General features: G+C 38.8%; 1 protein-coding gene across 2 annotated transcripts in view; it reads right to left on the bottom strand.

Moving 5' to 3' along the window:
- The window catches only part of zdhhc1 (zinc finger DHHC-type containing 1), an 86,610-nt gene that overhangs the window by 47,832 nt on the left and 14,224 nt on the right, over window positions 1-24,554 (bottom strand). Inside the window, exons 1-4 of one of the 2 annotated variants that reach the window (XM_039762952.1) lie at window positions 19,953-20,019; window positions 17,346-17,567; window positions 15,605-15,780; window positions 3,073-3,174 (exon numbers count right to left, since the gene is read on the bottom strand). In XM_039762952.1, coding sequence (XP_039618886.1) covers window positions 3,073-3,174; window positions 15,605-15,780; window positions 17,346-17,567 — 500 coding nt within the window. In that variant the 5' untranslated portion in view covers window positions 19,953-20,019. Of the gene's footprint in view, window positions 1-3,072; window positions 3,175-15,604; window positions 15,781-17,345; window positions 17,568-19,952; window positions 20,020-24,554 lie in introns of those variants that run through there. The other variant, XM_039762951.1, reaches the window with a different exon arrangement.

Here is a 24,554-nt window from a genome sequence, read left to right as displayed (position 1 = left end):
TTTTCAAGACTTGCAGGGTTTTTTCTCTTGGATAATAACAAAAAAGGAAAAACGCATACACTTATTTTTTTAGTGTACTGACATATGAAACTTTTCAAAATACTGTATAATGAAGCATTTGAACAATTTCAAACAAAATGTGGCATGATGTTTTTTTTCTCTTTATCTAAAGATACTGTTTAAACTTAGATCAAATCTAGAGAGGTGTTAAAAAAAGAAAAAAAACATTTCATGGGGTGTACTTACTTTATCACTTGATTGCATACTGCTATAAACACTTCTGATTAACAATCAATCCATCTTTTAACACAACTGGTGAAATGTTTAATTTTTTTAACCATGAACTACTTAATGAAACCGAGCTCTTGTTTTTTTTTTAAAAACTGCTCTTCAACCAGAAGAGGACATGTAAGCAACAGAACAAGAAATAACTAAACCTGTGGCAGCAAAACACATGCAAATGGCTATACAGTAGAATGATGGGTTTAATTACATCAGGTTTATTCATACATGTAAGTGGTGACATATCAGGGCGTCACCAAAAGATCATCTTAGAGGCCCCTGCAACAATGACTATTGACATCTACATACCAGGGAGTAAAAAAAAAGAAAAAAAACACTGAATAACATGGCTAGGGTTTGCCAGTCACCATTAGAACTTTACAGGAGCCTGGTGCTGTGGTAAAAAGCCACACTCATCAGGATGTTACACCATCCATACATTTGCAGTCAGAAGATGGATGCACACAAGAAGAGGAGCTGTGCGCTGTCCTTCACATATGGTCATTTACTGACCAGTGTGTTTTGTTTTGCATGTTTTTGTTTGGCTCCAGCAGGCCCGGTGGCCCTAGTTAAGATCAAAGACATCATAAGCTAGACTAAGTATATAAATATTCTGGACAAAAACCAGGATGGCTGTGCCAGGAAATTATTAAACATTACAGGAAAAGGCTTAGTGCTGTCAGCCATGCCAAGGAAGGTTGCACCAAGTACCAGACACAAGGGATCTAATAATTTTTAAACAATTGTTTTCAGGCAAAAAATGTATTACATATTTAAAAAATATTTGTTTTTATATAATCATATGGGAATAAAAATTAAAGTACGTGGCCTTCCCTTTTGGTGTATAAAAATAAGCTCATTATTGGTGTTGTTTATTTAGCATAGCTTATTTTGGTTCATTTTTACGAGGTGGCAATAATTTTTGAGCACTTCTGAATACACAGCTACTTTTAACACCACTGGAAATACAATTAAAAAAACTGTAATTTTGCAAATGTGGTTTTATTTTAGCTCACTCCTTTTTATTTTCAAGTAAATATGGCAGTAGGCTACAGTATGTGTTAAGCTGTGAAAAAGAAAAAAAAAAAAGATCACAAACTGCTGAAAACATGCAAGGAGGAGGATAATAAACGCTTTGTGGTAACACATTTTCCATCTTTCAGGGAGGAGTGTTAAATATTTATAAAACAAAACTACGTGGAGGTGATGCTGACCTCTGTGGGAAGGTGTATGTGTGAGTGGGCCTTGTGACAGACTGGTCTGCTGTCGAGGGCCGTTTCCTACCTTGCACCCAGGGATATTCTTAACCACTGCCACTGCCAAGGGCCTAAATTGGGTTTTAGAATGCTACATTTGTTTTTAAAACTAACACTGACCAATGCAGATGCAAAATAAGTACTTTTGTATCGCAGAGGAAATTTTCCAATCACAAATCAGATAGAAATTTGAGTAAAGGAGCCTTATCCTTGGCCAAAATGTGTGTCGCATGCCAATGCCACAAATTACAAACATCTGGGAAAGAGTATTAGCTTTTTACAATTTGTTATACAAGTGTAATATTAAAGGAACACAATTAAGTAATTACTAGAATCAAATTCAAAGTTACAGGTTATTGTGGTTTTGAGAAGTCATTGTCCTAAAAAATAAGGAACAAAAGGCCAAAGCAAAATCAGGTAATAAAAACAGAAAGGAGAGATGTCCATATGAACACAGCAGCTGCTGTATACAATGTTCTCTGTGAAGTGGAGGTGAGCAAGACTGTCTGAAATATTCTATTTAATGTGTCCCAACACCAGTCTACCTGCTGACTCAGTGGTGCCAGCACAACAATCTCACCATTACTGGCAGTCAAACAGAGCAGCAGACCACACTGGAATCTACTTTGGAGTGGATGCTTTTAAATGAGTGAGCAGCTTTAAATTTCTGGAGGCGGCCCATACTTATGCAATAAAGTGGGCACAAAACATTTCATGTCTTATTAAGAGGGCTCACCAACAACTACTTCCTCCGACATCTGAGAGAAGCACGCACTTCTCTATCTGTCCTCACGAATTTCTACAGGGGTAAAGCTGAATCCATTCTCACTGGCAGAATCACATCCTACAAAACACTGGCTGGCATCGAGCGGTCTTTTGTCCATGAAATATGAAACACTTAGAAAGGCAAACAGTATGCAGTAATTAAAGGCCTGAGCCATCCTGCAAACTCTTCCATATAGGACCATTGACACACAATTAGGAAAATTCAAGGTGTTTTTTACCCACAAGGTTGCTGAAAAGTCAGTTATGAGAATAAATATTTTAACATAGCAAACAATGCCTATATAATAAATGCAAATAAATACTTTTTGCATTGTATATTTGTGAAAATGCAAGTATATTGTTCATTGTAACTTGCCTTGATTTGAATACTACTGCTTATATACATTTATCAAAAAAATTAAACACTCCTATTTTCTTTCCATTGAACAATCGTTAACTCTTATAACAACAGGCCTAGCCAGGCAGGTATTGTTTGGGTTTGTTATCAACTTTTAATGTGTGCCAAGAAGTCCAATGCAAGAACAACAAGTAAATGTAAAGATGACAGCAGCTGACGGCAACAAACAATGAGCAGGACATCAGCCATAGCCCACTTCTCTAACAGGTGAACATTTTCTTGTCACCATCTCATGACTGATAAGGTGACAGCAGTAGCAATCATAGACAAAAGCCTGAAGGTGTACAGAATGCATAACATTAGCAACATTTTTAATCAGCTAACATCAGACTGATGGAATGTTAAACTCACCAGTAGTTCCTGCTGCCCACACAATTGTTTAACCATTTACAGTGGTGGTCAAAACTAGCAACACATTTGTTGCATGTGCTGCAGTGTTTGGATTTGGCGCTCCTATTAAGAAAGAACAAATAAAAACGGTTACTTGCTAGAAATGTTAAAATACATCAGTTTGTCAAACAAGAAGCATATGACTTGGTATTTGCCATATCATCAGATAGGCAGTGGCCTCCATGAAGACTATACATGCAGGAAGGCCATAAAACTCAAAAAGACTCATAAGGCCCTTTAAGGTCCTGACATACTTCATACAGAGACAAATTTCAGCTGGTGTGGACAAAGCAGAATATCATAAACAAAGAGTAAAATTATTCATGGCTCATTCACTTTCAGTCTGGCTAAAACTATCCAAAATACAGGTGTTATTTTTGGCAGTCGTCATATTTCTGCACTTTCTCAAACACCGCTTTCTCCGTCACAGAAATTAAAGCACAATTAAAGCATTCTCTTAAGCTAAAGGATCTTGGAAATCCAATTCTTCTGTCACTGGCAGAATTGATTAATGTAAGGCTTTATATAGGTAGGCTGTTTAAAATCGATCATATAATACTCTACAGATGATTTTTAAAATGGAAGGATCAAAACTACATCCATACCTCTCTAGCTCTTAAATCACTTCACTGCCTTCCAATTAAATTTAGAGCAGATTTTAAAAATCCCCTTCTTGCATTTAAAGATGTATATGGCTTACTCACAAATGCAGGACTTATTAGTACCTGCTGTATACTGTAGGGTGTATGCTGTGCTTAAAATCCTAAGTGTATATAAACTATGTGGAGGAAGATCCTTTAGCTGTATGATGTCCACAATTTACCAATATCAGAGAAACCCCATCAGTGTTAGCATTTAAACCAAAGCTGAAGTCACACTATCTTTGAACAGCATATGTTTATTACATCTGCCTTTACTTTTAGCATTTTTGCCATTACTAAGTCTTTTCTGTTTTCTTTCTCAGCTTGTCATCCCAGAGTGGATGCATCTTCACCTATAATGGAACCGTTTTCATAAAATAAAAGCTGTGGTTGTATCAGAAGGCAGTTGAAAATTAAAGCCACCTTGTATACATCTACATATTTGTAAGATGTTTTATGAAACTGTGTGATTTCATCCACTTTGAAAGAAAAAATGAAAAATGTATTTTTGATCTAAGATTATTTTAGTGATTTTTCTCCAATTGTCCGATGTATGAATCTCAATCTGGACATTCACGTCAGTCCTCCATTGTCAGTCTTAACTACCTGAATATGTAAACACACCTGTTCAGTTTCTGACCAGTTAGCAATGTGCCTGTGTCCACTCACCTGCAGTAAGGTCATTCTTAACAGTAAGTTTTCACTTATCTGTCCAGTTACGTGTCACTATGATTGTCCAGAACATGTAAAGGCCTTTAGTTTCAAAGCAGTAAAAACAGTTAAATTATATTACAACAAAAAAAAAAAAAACACACACAATCAGTTTGGATGAGTAGTAATGTACCATACCATATTCTGTAGCAAAAAGACATTTCCATTTAGGTATTCTATAAAGTACAATCCTTGCCAGAAGTCTGTATCGTTGAAACCAAGTTACAAAATTAACAGACCAAACAGGCCGCCTAATAAACATCAGTAGTTTTCCTGGCCAGTTGTTTTTTTGTTTTTTCTTTAACTTCTGTTAGGCTTGTTTGTTTTTTTTTTTTTTTGAAAATTCATGAACTTAGAACTAATAAGTGTAATAAAAGCATAGCGAATACTCATATACCTTGTGACACTAGAGGACGCTGTCGCTCCTCAAACCCACTAGACAAACTTCCAAGACATTAGGTAAAAGCAACAAGAAATATTTTAATTTCTTTTTTCTTCAATAATAAGTTGCCTTCAAAGCACCACCACCACAATACAAAATAAATCATCAATCAATAATTGAATTCTTTTCCTCCTCTCCTCCCAGCAGCTCCGTCACTCTACCTCCCAACTCTGGCCCTCCTTGCTGGGTCTCGACCAGTCCTTTATATAGTTCTTGACCCAGAAGTGCTCCTGTCCTTCAGTCCATGTGATTCATTAGCACTTCCGGGTCAGTTGGAGACTTTTATTTTCTTCAGCCCGGAGGTACTTCTGTTCTTTTGTTCCTGTGACCTCGGAGTACTTCCAGGCTATATGGGAAACAAAAATCCCCATGTCTCCCTGCAGCATCACACGGAAGTACCCACGGCACCCAGCAGGGCTGTGAAGCCAAACTCCATCTCCTATGGTGCCCTGCGGGAATCCGGAGCACCTCTAAGCTGCAGGGAAGTCTCCATCTATTGTCTTGGATGTGTCGGCCGGGATGAGCTGCTGTCCGTCCATCACAACCTGATTTTAGTATTCCAAAAATGTTTCCCAGCCACAGGGGATGCACAAACCAGTGTGTTTCTTCATGCCAGTCCCAAGCCCAGATAAACGGGGAGGGTTACGTCAGGAAGGGAATCCGGTGTAAAATTTTGCCAAATCTATTTGCGGACAATACAAATTTCCATACTGGATGGGTCAAGCCCCGGGTTAACAACGACCGCCACCAGTACCGTTAGTCAACAGGGTGCTGGCGGAAATTTGACTACTGTTGGCCGAAGAAGAAGAAGAGGGGGGAGGCAGGAGGAGAGGAGGAAGGTAAAGAGAGTAGAACTGAGGGTAGGAACTTTGAATGTTGGCAGTATGACTGGTAAGGGGAGAGAGTTAGCCGATATGATAGGGAGAAGGAAGGTTGATATATTGTGCATGCAAGAGACTAAATGGAAGGGGAGTAAGGCCAGGTAGATCGGATGTGGATTCAAATTGTTCTATAATGGTGTGGCTAGGAGGAGAAATGGAGAAGGAGTTATTCTGAAGGAACAGTATGTCAAGAGTGTTCTGGAGGTGAAAAGAGTGTCAGGCAGAGTAATGATTATGAAGCTGGAAATTGGAGGTGTGATGATAAATGTTGTTAGTGCATATACCCCACAGGTTGGGTGTGCAATGAACAAGAAAGAAGATTTTTGGAGTGAGTTGGATGAAGTGATGAACAGTGTACCCAAGGGACAGAAAGTGGTGATTGGAGTGGATTTCAATGGACATGTTGGTGAAGGGAACAGAGGAGACGAGGCGATGATGGGTAGGTACGGTGTCAAGGAGAGGAATGAAGAAGGTCAAAGGATAGTGGATTTTGCCAAAAGAATGGACATGGCTGTGGTAAATAAGTATTTTAAGAAGAGGAAGGAACATTAGGTGACGGACAAGAGTGGAGGAAGATGCACACAGAAAGATTACATCCTATGCAGAAGAGTCAATCTGAAGGGGATTGAAGACTGCAAAGTAATGGCAGGGGAAAGTGTAGCTAAGCAGCATAGGATGGTGGGCTGTAGAATGATGCTGGAGAGCAAGAAGAGGAAGAGAGTGAGGGCAGAGCCAGGGGTGCGGAAATCCAACGACCGACTTGTCCGACACGGGTAAATTGACCGTCGGACAAGCGTGTTTTCTGGTTTCAGTTGTCCGCGGACAAGTGCAATTTTTCTGGAGAAAAAAGAATTAAATGTGCAGTGCAGGCACATTTTACCACTACTTTCAAATTTTAAACATTTGGGTACGTGCATTGTGCGGATACAGTTTACTTTGGCATGTTCTTCATGTATCAAATTGGTATTCAATATTGTTTACAAAATGACGGCTGATTTTTCAAAGGGGAAGCACTCTTGTGATCTTACATAAGTATTTTACCCTACTATTTACACGCTTGGAGATGCAGTCTTTTTTTTCATGCCGACATTACGATGTAATTTGATGATTTTTCATTATAATCGATATCTTTTATATATAATTAATAAAATTAATTTTTTCTACATAAAAATGCGGTCATTTCACCTAAAATGCAATTGTTTTCGCCACATAAAGCTTGTTAGGCATTTGATCTTTTCTGGAATTTGCGATTTCGCATAGGTTGTGATATATTGAGGAGTTAAGAAATTTATTGCGTGACATCAATTTTGATGAGCTGTCTATAGATCGTTTTTGATTAGAGAATTTTTCAAATAAAACAAGTTGGTTTCGTGCTGTCAGTTTTTTAAAAATAAAGAAAACATTCTAACGGTTTCCAAATGTTATGAAATATCAATAAAAATCTTCACTTAGAGGCGATTATTTTTTTCCCCCCGACAACATCGGTAATATTTACTTCTTTGGAAATGTAACCTCTTGCTGAATTTCGAATACGTCATTAGGAATTACCTGCATAACCCATAATGCACCGCGGTAAGCACATTGTTCTCGCCATATGCGTGTTGTTGAAACTGAAGCATGTAGCATCGCGGATGAGAAATGGATCATTTCTTGATTAAAACTGGCACAACAGGCCTTGAAAAACCTAAGGAAGTGTACTAAGGCCACTGTGAAAAAAATACGGACACAGTGAAGACAAAAAAATGTAAATGTCGAGATTAAAGTCGACATGTTGACTTTATTCTCTTAGTTTATTTTGTCAGTTGAATGTCGCAAACTAAATTTCATCTTAAAATGAATGTTTCATTTACTAGATTTTCTCCAACCCCTTCATAAATTAATGTAGCACATTAAATGCTTTATATTAAGTGTTCCCCGACCCAGTTGTTAATCTCTGCGCGCTTCTTAAACTGACTTTCTTTGCAGTGAGAGGCGCCGGCAGCAATCGCCACACATTGACTTCATGATATTCCTGCTCAATGAACATTCAGAATACTAAGATAAATACTTGATATCTTTTTCACGATGAAATGCATTAAAGCATGTATTAGACATGGGTGGCTGGGGGCACGGTGGCGTGACTGTAGTGCTGCTCCCTTGCATTATGGGGTTCTCAGGTCTACATTCAGTTTAGAGAAGTTTATGGCAGGTGTGATGAGGCTCCAAAAAACTGGATACTGTATTTAAATTGGTATCACACAGGTTTAACTGAAATATTGTGTAAATGTTTGTTCGTCTTCTGGAGGTCGGAGATACGAACGAAGAATTCAATGAATGTTTTTCTGAGCAGGCTTTCTTTATTGCATGTTTGCTGTGTCTATCGTACGTACTAAACCCCCAGTTCCTAGCCTTTGTCTTTCTCCATATAACCAATCACCACACGATAAGCGTCTTTGTGAAATTAAAACCTAGACCTCAGTTTTCAGAACTTTAAAAACAATTTTCGTTATACATGTTTAATTATGCCATCCATTCAGAGGTCTAAGCTTATAACTAGTTTTAATTTCACAAATACGTTTATCGTGTGGTGATTGGTTATGTGCAGAAAGAAAAGGATAGGAACTGTGGGTTTAGTACGTCAGATAGAGACATGAGTCTAAAAGTAAGAAAAAAGTTGGTTCAATTGAAAAAGCGTTTTCTAAAGCTGAACGCTCGGAGGTTGAGTGTTATGCTAGGCTGTTCCATACTACTTCTTTAGAAGAGTTTGACCCACAACCAGCTGTGGAATTCTGGCTGTCACCTGGCAACAGGCACATCACTCATAAAAAACCTGAAAAGTCATCAGCATCCACTTCTGCAGGACCATCAGTCCAGGAACCATGCAGTTCAGCTCAAGAAGAAATGAACAGCATTCAGCCCATGCTGTCTGAGATGGTAAAGATTCTTGGGGGAGAAGATGTTGCAAGACAAAAGCTGAAGAACATGGCAGAAAATGAATCAGGACAGTGTTCTGTTATGTAACTGTAATATATGAAAAAGAACTAGTGTAGCTATAATGAAGGCATTGTTTATTAGCCAGTTAAAATAAGGGAATCTTTTATATAATGTTCTAGAGCAAGGTGGCAAAATACTACTCCCTGAAAGAACTTTTTTCAGTTTTAAAATGGAAGGAAGTTTTGGTATCAATAAAAGAGATCAGAAAAAATAAACTATTTTTCACTTTTGTTATTTGTTTATGGGCAAGTGAATTAAACTGGTGGACAAGTGGATTTTCTAAGTTTACTTGTCCGTGGACAAGTAGAAACAAATTTGATTTCCACACCCCTGGCAGAGCCAACGATCAAATGGTAGAAGTTGAAAAAGGACGACTGCAAGGTTGAGTTTAGGGAGAAGGTGAGACAGGTACTGGGTGGTAGTGAAGAGTTACCAGACAGCTGGGCAACTGCAGTAGATAGTAAGGGCGAAAGCAAGAAGGGTGCTTGGCGTGACATCTGGACAGAGGAAGGAGGAAAATGAAACCTGGTGGTGGAGTGGGGAAGTACAGGAGAGTATACAGAGGAAGAGGATGGCAAAGAAGAAGTAGAATACATGTGTGTAAATGAGAGGGATGTCAGTGGAATGGTGAGGATGCAAGGAGTAGAGTTGGCAAAGGTGGAGGAGTTTAAATAAGAAAGCAAACATATCTTATCTTCAAAGAGCGCTGTCATAAAGGAGCGCGTCAGGAGCAGAGAATGTCAGAGAGAGCGCTCCCAAAGAAAAGCAAACAATCAAAAAATCAATACATGTTTTTAAGTATACAGAAGTACCGCGATAAAGCGGCATTTTGTAGAGGAGCGTCCGTGTCCTCTGTGCAAACACAGCGCCTCTGCTCACACCCCCTCCGTCAGGCAGAGAGAGTGAGAAAGATAGAGAGAAGCAAACAAGCACAGCGCGGGAAGCATATCTTATAGCATTGAGGAGTTTTAGTTAATATGCAATACATGCTCTGATTGGGTAGCTTCTAAGCCATCCGCCAATAGCGTCCCTTGTATGAAATCAATTGGGCAATCAAACTGAGGAAGCATGTAACCTAAATTAAAAGACCCATTGTCCGCAGAAAGCGGCGAACCAGTGAAAATCTGTGATATATGTTTAGATGTGCTTACATTTAAAATCCGCAATAGAGTGAAACCGCGAAATACTTGGTATCAACAGTACAGAGTAATGGGGATTGTGGAAGAGAGGTGAAAAAGAGTGCAGGCAGGGTGGAATGGGTGGAGAAGAGTGTCAGGAGTGATTTGTGGCAGACGGATATCAGCAAGAGTGAAAGGGAAGGTCTAAAGGACGGTAGTGAGACCAGCTATGGTATATGGATTGGAGATGGTGGCACTGACCAGAAACCAGGAGACAGAGCTGGAGGTGGCAGAGTTAAAGATGCCTAAAATTTCACTGGGTGTGACGATGATGGATAGGATTAGAAATGAATACATTAGAGGGTCAGCTCAAGTTGGATGGTTGGGAGACAAAGTCAGAGAGGCGAGATTGCGTTGGCTTGGACATGTGCAGGGGAGAGATGCTGGGTATATTGGGAGAAGGATGCTAAGGATAGAGCTGCCAGGGAAGAGAAAAAGAGGAAGGCCTAAACGAAGGTTTACGGATGTGGTGAGAGAGGACATGGAGGTGATGGGTGTAACAGAACAAGATGCAGAGGACAGGAAGATATGGAAGAAGATGATCCGCTGTGGCAACCCCTAACGGGAGCAGCTAAAAGAAGAAGAAGAAAAATGTTTCCACGCTAAAAGATGTCTTTTATTTAAATTCCGGACTTACCGATATATTTTGTTTTGTTATTAACAGTCGTATGCAACATATTTTTTTTCTATACCTCATAAACTACTGGCTCGACTTCTTCCAGACACCATTAATGTTAGCAATCCACACTTCAACACACTTTTTGAACTGTGTTACCCACTACTGGGAGGGTGGTGGAGCTGAGGCCTATTCTTGAAGCATCACATGCAAGGTAAGGAAGAAGATGCCAATCCAAGGCAAGGCACACACTTGGAGCCACACTCACTCACATAAGAACTGCTTTAAATTTGTTGGGCTGACTAACTGCATGTCTTTGGACAGCAGGAAACACTGCAGAAAGCCCTGATGAAGGTCTTGAGTTAAAATGAGTATCTGAAACATGACTTGTACCTTATTTTTTAAAGCAAAGTTCATTTGTGAGAAGCTCTTAGGATTTGCTTTGATTTGTTGAAATTCTACTAATGCCAGCTAGACTATCAATTAAGAACAGGACAATCAAACATCTCTTTCAGAGTGTTAACAGCTTGCATGTAGAGACCCCTAGTGGAGACATAATTACTACATCAATTTCTATAGTTTTCTGTTAAGAAATCAGCAATTAAACATGAGCTATGCTAAGTAATACTCAGTTTAAATGACATTGCCATCTATTTAATGAGCATTATTGCAATAACTGCTATGTTCCCTGTTGTAAAGAATGCTACAAGAGTGAAACTCAACTCAAATCATGTTTAATCCACTGTCTGACACAGCTAGAAACACAAAGGATATTATAAGAATTTAGAACACTAGACAAACAAAAACAAATGGGAACCATAACTTGTTAATTCACCATTGCAGATGGTACCAGTATATTGAATATGGCCCTAAACAGATCCTCTGATGATTAGAATGTGATATTGATTCCAAACTAAGATCCAATGTCTAATTTTTAAAACGAGTGTGATAACATCAAGTGCTGCTGCTATCTCACTTTATCCGTGTTTACATGAATTTACCCCCACTGAACAACACGTCCTGATTTATCAATGCAAGTCATGCAGCTGGCTGGTGTGTCAAGGAACTCTAATCCCCTGGCTTAAGTTTAATCAGTTGTCACACCTTTAAGGTCCCATGACTGTGGTTAAGTGGTCTGTTATACATGTTTCATTTAATGAGGGTGGAAATATTTCTTAAGAACCTGGAGCAAGTTTTTTACAATATGCCCTCTGACTAAGTGCTGTGGAGATCAGCCCGACTACAGACAGACTCCGTTTTTACAGCACTGCACAAAGCCCTAACAATGCTCACAGTCCTTCATTTCCTTCCTTCTTTTTCTTCTTCTAATCTTCTCTGCTGTCTCACTCCTCCCCACAAGCTCTGTCCTCAGCCACCCTTTTATAGTTCACCCGGATGTGCTCCAGGTGCTCCATGATGACCTTCCTGCAGCACTTCCTGGTGTTGGGGAAGTGCTGCATGGGTACCTGGAAGCACTCTGGGTGGACCCAATTCCTGTTCAGGCATCACTTCCTGGTGTCCATGGCTCTGGAACCATCCAGGTGATCCCTGGAGGTGTCCACGGGCACCAACAGAGTTGAGCTTCTAAGATCTGATATCGTGGGCCTGATGCAAACCAGGGTGGCTGCCCTCTTGTGTCCCGGAGGAGGTATTGTCCCTCTCCCGGTCCTTCCATCCTCCAGGCATCCCCAGCCATCTGCCACAGTACGTGCAGGTTTTTAAGGTGGCTCTTTACACTTAAATGTATTTCCTACCACAAAACTGACCAAAAAAAGTTTTCACAGTGAATATATCTGGTTTTTGATAACTTTTGCAAGACGTTGTAAGCATTATACCATTTGTAGCTTAGGATTTCATTAGCATACATGGTTTTCAACAATTACGGAACATAATTCAAACTACCTTCCTTCCATCTTTCTCTTCAACCTACCAGAGTGTACCAAAACCCTGAAGAGTTATTTCTGGAGGTGCTGAGTGACCAACGGCCTTTATGAAGCATTTAAAGACCAATGATTAAAAGCTCAACAGAAGATTTGGGTAAGGTCATGGTTTGCTATATCAACACGTGGAAAACATTGCAACATTTATTATTTGGTAAATGTCTCCCTCTCAAAATCTCAATGTTTGTCCATAAAATGCCATATTCTATTGCCTTGGTAATGGAACCCCAGTCCACATGCAGACATTTCTATAAACCTTACTACATGTTTCATTAAAGCAAAGTCAATAATTAAATAGGAAAAATCACTCCTTCCTACACATAAAAAGGCACTCTATAAACCAAAGCCTGACAAATTCAAAGTGGACTAACACTAACATTGACTGAAGTTTCATTTACCAAAAACTGGAGATCTTTCAACACCCCAGCCAGCTGTGTTCTACCACACTGTGTTCCTGGGAAGTGTCCACCTTGTTCTACACCTTCGAGTTTCCTGTGGGGATTGCCAGTTCCTTCCATGTCCCAAACATGGCTGTCAGTAATACTACATTGCCCTAATTACTGTGTGTACATAAATTGTCCTGGTGGATGACTTGCACCACACGAAAGCCAGGGTTACTTTCAAATTCCCATGACCTCCATCTGCAGAAATCAGGTCAGAAAATGGATGCTTTTGCTCATGTTGACGTCCCATTATTTTGAAGTAGAGTTGTCTTCCACATATGATCTACTTTTTATACTAGAAGGGATACATTTAATCCATGCAACTCTACAGAAGATGACAAGCTCTGCTGCGGGCAAATAGTGACTTATCAGGCGAGTTTCATTTAACTGTATGATGTTGCGTATTTATTGTTCAGTAGTCTACTATATAAATGTCACCTCTAATAAGTTTATCTCAAATCCTAGGTGTACTATCTCTAGGCCTGTAAATGTGTGTTAATTATGATCACTTTGGAATGTTTAGTTGCCATTTACTACATAGTATCAAAGTTAATGTGTCTCCAATGTACTATCATGCCCAAAGTGTGATTGCACTGACAGGACCCCACCCGCATGCATCACTGTTACAGTGCAGATTTGAGGGGGTTGCACAGGGCATCAGTTTCTCACCAGCTTTGTATGGACTTTGATCTACCTGATCACAAGTTAATTTTTATTTTTTTTATCTTGTTCAAGTGCTATCTAATTGATAGAGATAAAGGAGACTCTGGGGCTGAATCAGCTACCAAGATTGATCAGATTAAATGATACTTGCGCAATGTGTTCCACAGAAACTTGTATGGATTTATTTATTATTATGTTATTTCTTATTATACTGAAATTGCCTAATTACTGGAAGACGTTTTCCATAATGTACAATATTTGCTGTAGTTTGATCAGTCCCAGTACTTGCAGGATCACTCAGTACCATACCATGACCACCGTTTCTAAAGGGTCTCAGTCCAGTTATTTTTATCTGCACTAGACTGGTGTGTTAACATTTACCTAAACAAACCGGACTCCATGCAAAAATCACTCCAAAGTTAAAAGGAAAACACTTCAAACGAACTACAGTGAAAACACCTTTGGTTTAGACAAGGAAAGGACACAGACCAAAGACGACAATTTTTGGATTTTGTTTTATTTGTTACAGTCTGCTTCTTGACTAGTATTTTTCTCAGCCTGCTTCTCAACTACTCTTGCTTCTCCCTATTCAACTTAATCTTCTTTCTTGATCTGGTCACTAAAACTGCCTTCTGGCTGTGTTGTTTAGTAACAGTCCTAACACCTCACTGTCCACAAAGGCAACAATAACAAGATTTACAATCTCTCACAAATCACATTTAATTCCAGCATTACATGGATGGTGCATTTTGGACCAAATGAGAAATATAAATAACAACTAAGGGTGGACTGACATTTTTAAAAAAAGAGAGATGCCACACAAGATATATGTAAGTATAGTTAGGCTTTACTTAGTGATATCATGATTTCATATTTGTACAGTGTATTGTAGTAAACTTCATATTACAAAGTCAAGGGAAAAAAAAACCAACAGATTCTTCCTTAGCATCTTCTCCCATCTAAAGAAGGGCTGAGAGACTCATAGCCTGCAGACCTTTCTGTGTACAATACAGCATTTCATTGTGACCCCGGGACATGCACAGAGATTGTGGCGATCACACATAACCAAATACATTCATTCTTACAATTAGTGAAACAAAATCTGTACAATATAATCCATAAATCCAAATGGATTAAAAAAAACTGTGCTGTTCACATTTGCATCCTTAACTGCATTATTTTAATGGCTGATATTGTTTGTAGAAGACTACCCACTTAAAAAGGGCCTTCCTTCACAATTACAAAATTACAACTAGACAGACCTATAAACATTCTAAGTAACCTAAAAAATGCTCGTTTTTATATAACACACTCGACTTGATTGCTGCTTTTTATTTGTGTTGGCTGCCACTGGACCTGCTGGTAAGCTGCAGTGAGTCAACAGATGTAAAATGCCAAATAAAATTTTAAATTCTACACCTTGAAATTAACAGAATTTCTTTATTATTACACTCCAGTTTGCTAAATTAGCCATCGGTTACTCCATGATGTATACATTCTTTTGCTGATATGTTTTTGTAAGCCTTTCCTTTAATTTTTAATATAGATTTTCAAAACAATCATCAGATTTAATTTTCTTTCTTTCAGTTAATGGCATACAGTTCTAGAACCTATCACTGATATCAAGCAGTCTTTATATTTTGATATTATTGCCTTATGTATGGTGTCAACCATTGCTTTCAAACTTCTAATTTTGTGAAAATAAGAAAATGGAATAAAGAAAGTGCTTACATGTTGAAGCTAAAGTACTTCTAGAAGAGCCGAAATGCCCTTGGCATACCAGTTTACATGTACTGTATTCACTACATTTTCAATGTATGCATTTAATTTCTTCAAACATTCAACATTTTACAATTCTTCCCATGAGGCCTCAGTGTTCTTCTGTAGTGAAACTAACCTTTTAAAGGTAAATCAGGTTTTAACAACCATAGTTCCTCTGATCCAAATTAAAAAGAGTTGTTCACACAGAAATTAAAAAAAAAAATATATATATACTTGCACATACACGTCTACTTCGCAAAGGTAGCAGTGGCAGTTTTCAATCACGTGTGCATGTTTGGTGCGGTCAAACACTGGAACTGGCCCTTTATATTTCTTTGCTCGGACATTCCTGTCTGCAGGATCAATGGTGACGGCTGAGAGATGAACAAACAAGTGGCAAACAAACATAACACCAGTGCACTGAAATTGGATTGTTAAGGTTTTGTCTTTGAACAGGAAAGAAGAAAGAAAAAATACATGTTATCAGCTATTGTGTTACCTTAATGATTTAAATGTAACATTTTATATTGCATAGATCACCTGCCTTTGCTTAAAAATGTACTGTAACTGCATGCTACTGTACCTTAATAATCCATCCATCCATTATCCAAACCGCTACATCCTAATTACAGGGTCACGGGGGTCTGCTGGAGCCAATCCCAGGCAACACAGGGCGCAAGGCAGGAAACAAACCCCAGGTAGGGCGCCAGCCCACCGCAGGGCTCACACACACACACCAAGCACACACTAGGGACAATTTAGGATCGCCAATGCACCTAACCTGCATGTCTTTGGACTGTGGGAGAAAACCGGAGCACCCAGAGGAAACCCACGCAGACACGGGAGAACATGCAGGCATCCATGCAGGAAGAACCCGGGAAGCGAACCCGGGTCTCCTAACTGCAAGGCAGCAGCGCTGTCCACTGCACCACCGTGCCGCCCTACCTTAATAATAAAAAAAAGAAAGAAATATGACAAAAACTTGAAAATCCATAGCAACTTGATAAAGCAAACATCTCCAAAAGAGATTACCATTATAATTTTAGGAAATCTTCAGATGTCTATGTGTAAATCTAAAGGAAAAAAAACATGTAGTTGTTTGCAATTGAATTCTTTAATGTTAGGATATTCATTATTTGCCTTCAGTTCATTCAACAGCCTGTTGAGATTAAGCCACTGTATTCATTTACTTTTTCTGATTACTTTTAATTAGTAAACCACAATCAGATGCAGCTGTGAAATTCTAAAAACAAAGCAGGAAATGTAAGCAGTAAGAATGGCAATAAATGTTATCTTCATAAATTGAAAAGCCATCTGAATATGTTGTCTGCACCTACGTTTTCCACCACAGGGTGGCAGTAAGCCAAAACCTGCTCTAGCAATATCAGTCTTGAGGCAGGAATCAAACTCGGACAACTCGCTCAGCTCAATTATTAGGCCAACTTAGTGTACTAGGCAAGCAGACAACTTGAGGGGTCCCAAAGCGTCCTCATCTCCACAAGAGGATAAGGGATTCACCCAGTAGTCATCCCTGGGGCTTAAAAACCTCTTCTGGTCACTACTCCAGTGAACCTGAAGTTGAGAGTTGAGTGGACATTTAGAAAGTGACAGCTGAGAAGTGAAATTGCTCTTGGTTCTACGTAAGAAGCCAACATTATGTTTTTGTCTGCCTAATATGTACTTTTTCATTCCTTGCATTATGCTCTATCATTTCTTTCCTACATAAAACCATCCTTTTCAGATCTATGGCCTCTGGATATTTGACTTCAACTTTAGGAATGTTCAAGATTGTTTTTTATCATCCAACAGTCTATTTTTTTGACTGCATCACAATCTGAAATGAGTTTAGTGGCAGCATGTCTTGCTTTCTAAAGGGCACTAAACAATGCTGCCCCCTATAGGTATGAAAAACATGACCACCAATACTTACTTCTGTTTCTACTACTACACCTTATAATGACGACTAAAATACACAAAAAGGATACAATATACCCAGCAGGTATCCAATGATGTGGCAACAGAGGCACAAACACACCAAAGCCCAGGATGGCAAAGAAGACATAGAGAAGCCAAGCAAGAAGCTGGAAAGGATGGGGCGGCCAGCTCCATCCATTTGTCCTGGAGCACTGTGGCAGATCAGTAGGATATGGAGTTCCATCTTCCTTTTCGGGAGCTGTCCTGTTGGGATTCCTACCACAGATGTTCATCTGGAGATATACAAACCATTTAAATGTATTAAAAAAAATAAAAAGGCATTTCTTTGCTTAGTTATATACTGTTTGAGGGATGAACTAACTAATGACATTAAAGTTTACCAGTGTTCCGATTATGACACTTGAACAGCAAAGGAATCTAGAATGTCCATATTTAAGTATTTACATATACGTACAACAGATAGTTGCTTTTAGAGAATGTAGGAAAAGATGCAAACACATTCAAAAGTTTCACTTCCGTTGGCTGTCTGGAGTATACACAAAAAGTCTATTTTTGTCATTTACTTGGGTTCTGTAAGTAGCTACAACGTAAACATAAAGGTGCATATAAATGTGTCCCGTGAGCCAGTGACAAATTATTCACTGTATTCTGATGATGCAGCCCTCCATTTACCTTGACCTTTATTCAGAATTATTGACCAATATATGTGACACCAGAGGAATGTACAAGTAAACATAAGGCTACTTTTTAACTTCTGCCTGTAATTTTATTGGTAAAACCATCACACGGTTGTATTTTTTTGGCTTGCTCTCAACTTGATTACTACTGTAGACATTCTTCCTTCCATCTTGCTGATCTGATAGCAGAATTTCCACTGGATTACAAAAACTGCACAGGTATACTATTTAGATGAACAAATGTCCTCTTTTCTTAACTTCCATGAAGTTAACCATGAACCTTACTCGGGCTTCGGGACTGTAAAAATGGTTATACACGAGATTAAGTCAGGGAAAGCAGTTATGATCAATTGCCATTGTCACACATGTGCGCATGGGAGGCAGCTAAAGGGCTTGAGTGAAGGCAGTTCTGAGGCATGCCGGGATGTGGGAGAGTGCACTGACTCTTTTTCTCCCTTTCCTGTAGACCATTCCCGGGAGATTCCACCTGGCTCTCTTGACATCACTTCCGGGACCGAGCCAATGGAAGTAGACCTTACCAGCTCCAGCCCCTCTGACGTCACGTCCGGGCTCGATCCAATGAATGAAGAACACGTGCCCGATCCTTATGCCCTCACTTCCTGTCTTCCCCTTTAAAAGCCTGCCCTTTTCCCTTTTCCCTCAGTCTTGTTCTGGACTCAGTTGGATGCACATTAGTGCTGTGTATTTGATAAAAACGACTTTGTAGCCAGGATACCATATTATACGGGTGGCTGCCCCAAACCTTTATCTGTTTATGTCTCGTTCTTGTGACACCACCTAGTCAATTAAATAACACCTTGCTGCAAATAAATCATGAATATCCCTATACGTTCTGCCACCCTACGGTAACTCATCAAAATTCATGAGTGGACTAGAGCCTTCTATCAAATATCTCAAAGCCATGTAAGCTAAAAGCTATAAAGCCAGTTTTGGAATAAACTGAAATTGAACCAGTAGTTAGATCAAGTGATAGTGAGCTAAAGGACTATGATAAGTTGACACGGATTGTGAAACTGGCACTGTCTGACCAAACTTTAGTAATATGCCGGATGAATTTAGTCTCATGAAGCCTCACCATGGTGCAAGTAGCTGCATGAAAAAAAAGGCAAAATAATTGTGATCAAGTGGAAAGACAAGAAAGATACATTGCTCACAATGCAGTGACTGTCAATGTTTATGTCAGGAGAAATGCAGAAGTCACTAAGTTTTCAGCTCATTTTTCTGGGAGTGACCATAACGCTAAGGAGGTTAACAACCCCACTGAGTGCTGAAAACTGCCCTTTAACACACAAACCACCGCTCTTTTCACTTCTTTGGTAACTCAGTTGTGTTCTCTTTTTATGATCTATGGTATATTGACACAACCTTAAGTCCACTTAGACAAATCAACATCTCACCGTATTCACTAAAAGCAAACACCCTGTAATATTGCTACTGTTGTTAATCTGCCCTTTCTTTGTTCTCTGTTGATCTATAATAGCCACTGTTAATATTCTGAGGTTTTGAATATTTGCCTGAATGATTAGCCTGTTTGCAGCTCTTTTCTACTTTCCGATTGGCTCCATTATTATGAATTTTTCACGCTGAATTTTTAGAACATGAACTGAAAGCTAACGTAAGGGCATTACACAAATAAGTAACACCTTTTTTATATAAAAACTTAAATAGTTACTCAACAATGCTCCAACAGTTTGGAAAGGGAATCACAGTGACAGCCATGCTCTCAGAGCAACAAAGTGATATCCTCAACTAACCTAGAAGAAGAACATCATACTGTAAATGTGAGACTCCAGTTTGCTGAAAGCATTTGGGTGATGCCCTGGCCTTTTATTAGAATGTTCCACGGACAGTGGGGATAAAGGTGGAACATTCTGGATGGCAAAGTTTTCCCATTATGTTTGGCATGAATTATACCAAATATTATACAACCAGTAACGGCCGTGCAGTGAAAACACTTACCTAGAGCATTCAAAGTTTTCATCGCCTTTCTCTAAACATTTAGCATTCGCTTATTTAGAGGTTGATCCATTTGCTGCTTCCTGAGCAGCTCTTCTTTTCTTCACCCTAGCAGCCAGCTTCTACTCTTCTTTCATCTGCATCTTTTCGTTTTAAAACTGATTAAGTCAGTGTTTGTGTTGCAATTACTTAGTACATTTTCCTTAATTTTTCATTTAAGCTGGCACTTGAGGCAGATTGAATACTTAAGAATGATTTAAGATATGAAGTGGTAGGGAAGTGATTGCAAAGGTGGTAGGGATGAGAACAGCACCCGTGCACCGACGTGCACATCCGCCCTGCTGGCCGCTACTGACAGTTGATCCTACAATAAAAAAATCAAAATAAAACAGGAATAACCTTGAGGTCAATCATCACCCGAAAGCTGATAGTAGATGTCACATAATAGCAATCAAGTTTTTAAAAAAAAAAAAATTATGCTAAGAACAGATCGATCCCCACCCTTGAGAGAGAGAGCAAGCCAAACGGTGTAAAATTTAAGGCTTTTAAAAATACCTAAATCAACAAATTCTCTGTGCTTTATAAAATCATTTCAAAATATTACTGATTAGATCCTGCCATGTTTTGAAAAAGTCTGCACAGATCCTCTAACTGAGTATTTGATTTTTCCAATTTTAAATAATATAACACATCAGTTTCCCACTGACTTAAAAGAGGAGAGTTTGGGTTCTTCCAGTTTATCAGAATAAGTCTGCGTGCCAACAGTGTAGTGAATGCAATCACAATTTGTTTGTCTTTCTCCACTTTAAGACCCTCTGGAAGAACCCCAAACACAGCTGTTAATGGGTTAGGAGGGATTGTGAGTCCAAGACTGTCTGAGAGGTAATTAAAATTTTTGTCCAGAATAATGTTAATTTGGAGCAGGCCCAGAACATGTGACCTAGTGAGGCTGGGGCTTGGTTGCAGCGTTCGCAGGTTGGATCATGCCCTGGAAACATTTTGGAGAGTTTTAGTCGAGACAGATGTGCTCGATATATAATTTTGAGTTGTATAATTGTATGCTTTGCATATGGAGCTTGAGTGAATTCTCTGCATTGCTACTTTCCACTCCTTTTCTGATATATTAATTGAGAGGTCATTTTCCCAGTGTCCTCTTGGATCTTTGAAAGGAAGGGATTGTAAAAGGATTTTATATATTGTAGAGATGGAGTCTAACTCCTTGAAATTGAGCAATAATTTTTCCAGCGTGGATGAGGGTGCAAGATGAGGAAAATCTGGAAGGTTCTGTTTAACAAAGTTCCTGATTTGAAGATAGTGAAAGAAATTTGTAGCTGGAATGTTAAATTTGGAACGTAATTGTTCATAGGATGCAAAGGCGTTGTCTATATAAAGGTCTCTAAGCAAGTTAATTCCAAATTTTTCCAGATATTAAAAACTGCATATGTTTGTGAGGGTTGAAAGAGGTGGTTCTTTTGCAGGGTGCCACAGAAAGAAGCTTCTCCGTCTTAAAATGCTTTCTACATTGGTTCCAGATTCTAAGTGAGTGGAGCACAATTGGGTTATTAGTGTATTGCCGATAACGTGTGTTTATTGGAGCACAAAGCAAGGAATACAAAGAAGTACTGCAGGATTTTACTTCTATTGCGGTCCATGCCTGTGTATGTTCTTCTATTTGTGTCCAGGTTCTTATCGACTGTATATTTGCTGCCCAGTAATAAAACTGGAAGTTAGGTAGAGCCATGCCACCTTCTGCCTTTTGTCTTTGTAGGGTCGCTCTTTTGATGCGTGGATGTTTAGAATTCCAAATAAATGAGGTTATTGTTGAATCTAATTGCTTAAAGAACGATTTATTAATGTATATTGGTATGTTTTGAAATAAAAAAGGAGCTTAGGAAGAATATTCATCTTAACAGTGTTAATTCTTCCAGCTAGTGTGAGATGAAGGGTTGACCATCTATGCAAGTCTTGTTTAATTTTTTCCATACAGACGACGAAATTTTTTGATAAAGAGCTTTATGTTTACTTGTGATGTTTACCCCGAGGTATTTAAACTGTTCTGCAATGATAAAAGGAAGGGTGTCTAATCTAATATTATATGCTTGCGAATTCACCGGAAAGAGTACACTTTTATTCAGATTAATTCTGAGACCAGAGAGCTTTTGAAATTCTGTGAGTGCTGCTAAGACTGCAGGCACAGAATTTTCTGGGTCCGATATATACAGTACCATGTCATCTGCATATAATGAGATTTTCTGTTTTTTTTTTCAGTTGTGTTCTCTGACACTTTTATGATCTATGGTATATTGACACAACCTTAAGTCCACTTAGACAAATCAACATCAAGAGCCTAGTGCACTGTCACTTCTAAGGACTAACTGAACCTGTGACAAATGTCTCTGGACAGGTGTTTGTTCACAGGCCAAAAAATTTGATATTCAGGAGAGAAGGTGACTGCAAACACTTTTTCACCTTATTCACTAAAAGCAAACACCCTGTAATATTGCTACTGTTGTTAATTTTTTAGAATGTTCCATGGACAGTGGGGATAAAGGTGGAACATTCTGGATGGCAAAGTTTTCCATTATGTTTGGCATGAATTATACCAAATATTATACAACCAGTAACGGCGCCGTGCAGTGAAAACACTTACCTAGAGCATTCAAAGTTTTCATCGTCTTTCTCTAAACATTTAGCATTCGTTTATTTAGAGGTTGATCCATTTGCTGCTTCCTGAGCAGCTCTTCTTTTCTTCACCCTAGCAGCCAGCTTCTACTCTTCTTTCATCTGCATCTTTTCGTTTTAAAACTGATTAAGTCAGTGTTTGTGTTGCAATTACTTAGTACATTTTCCTTAATTTTTCATTTAAGCTGGCACTTGAGGCAGATTGAAAACTTAAGAATGATTTAAGATATGAAGTGGTAGGGGAAGTGATTGCAAAGGTGGTAGGGATGAGAACAGCACCCGTACCCGTACGTGCACATCCGCCCTGCTGGCTGCTACTGACAGTTGATCCTACAATAAAAAAAAATCAAAATAAAAACAGGAATAACCTTGGAGGTCAATCATCACCCCGAAAGCTGATAGTAGATGTCACATAATATATGTGTACCAAATTTCAGGTCAGAAGTTCAAACGGTTTGCGAACTACAGGTGATTTAAAATCCTGGACAGACAAATGGACAGCCACGGTAGTGTATTATGCAAGAAGATAAGAAGATCATATCATCCCAACAATTAAACGAGTTGGTGGCAATGTGATTTTGTGGATGTTTCATCTGCGGTGGGCTGGCGCCCTGCCCAGGGTTTGTTTCCTGCCTTGCGCCCTGTGTTGGCTGGGATTGGCTCCAGCAGACCCCCGTGACCCTGTAGTTAGGATATAGCGGGTTGGATAATGGATGGATGGATGGATGTTCTGTAGCTTGAGAATCTCAGTGAACTGCCATAATTAAAGGAAGAACGAGTTCACCTGAAAAAACTAAAAAAAGAAAAAAGATATCTGGTGATCTGTCTACAAACTGAAAATGAATCATAGTTCTATCACGCAGCAAGACAATGATCAAAAAAAAAAAAATCCAACACATCAGAAACATAAGTGCAACACGTGTTATTCTGTGAGACCTGAAACAAGCAGTTCATATTTGAATGAATGTTGCTCTGCAAGGAAATGTGCACTAAAATGCCTTCATAACATTGTGAAAGCCTGAATATTAAATTATAGGAAGTGTTTGGTTGCAGTTATTGTAGCTAAAGGTGGCACAACCACACTGTAAGAGGACAAGTATGTTTTCACGCAGTGCCAGTTGGTGATGAATAATGTTCCTCTTTTAATAAACAACATAAGCAAAAAAAGAAAAAAAACACCCACAGTGTTACATGATCACTCAGGTGCCCTTTATCTAATGTTACATTTTGGTTGAAGACCTGAAAACACTTACTGCCAAAAATTTGCAATAATAGAAGAAACTAAAGTGGACATAATTATTTACTTATGTGGATTTTCTCATATTTGCTGTAGTTGTATAAAATTACCCATTTAGTCTTTATTTCACATAGCATTATTAACATAATGTGCGCTGCAAGAAAACAAAATGTACGGAGCAAACAAGCACTGTCTGGAGCTTTAGGTTTTCAAGGATGTGACGTTGTAAAGCAGCAATGCACTGTCAGTATGTAGGAGCCTGTGCAACATCACATTCTGACTTCTGCATTAGACTAAGGCAAAGCAGGACTGGCCATTCCAACGGTCAAGTGCAAATTCAACAGCATCATCAAACAAAGAAATGGCCTACTTCAACAGACATGTTGCAATGGCAAAGATAAAAGCAATAGACAGACATTAAAATGGCACTCCACAGTTATCATACATCTATCAAATATCCAAAGTGCCACAATGTAAATGCATGAATAATAGCATATGGATATGGATATATGCACATTTCTAAATATAAAAAGTCACTTTATCTGAATTTAACTTATAAATTGGTGCCAAATTCTATAAAAAATGTACTACATAACGCTGTATGACTAGACAGAACAGGATTAGATAGATAGATAGATAGATAGATAGATAGATAGATAGATAGATAGATAGATAGATAGATAGAT

Source organism: Polypterus senegalus, chromosome 9 (genome assembly GCF_016835505.1).
Source record: "Polypterus senegalus isolate Bchr_013 chromosome 9, ASM1683550v1, whole genome shotgun sequence".
NCBI classification, from domain to species: domain Eukaryota; kingdom Metazoa; phylum Chordata; class Cladistia; order Polypteriformes; family Polypteridae; genus Polypterus; species Polypterus senegalus.
Note: the sequence above shows the minus strand (reverse complement) of the source record. Positions and strands in the feature narration are given on the sequence as shown.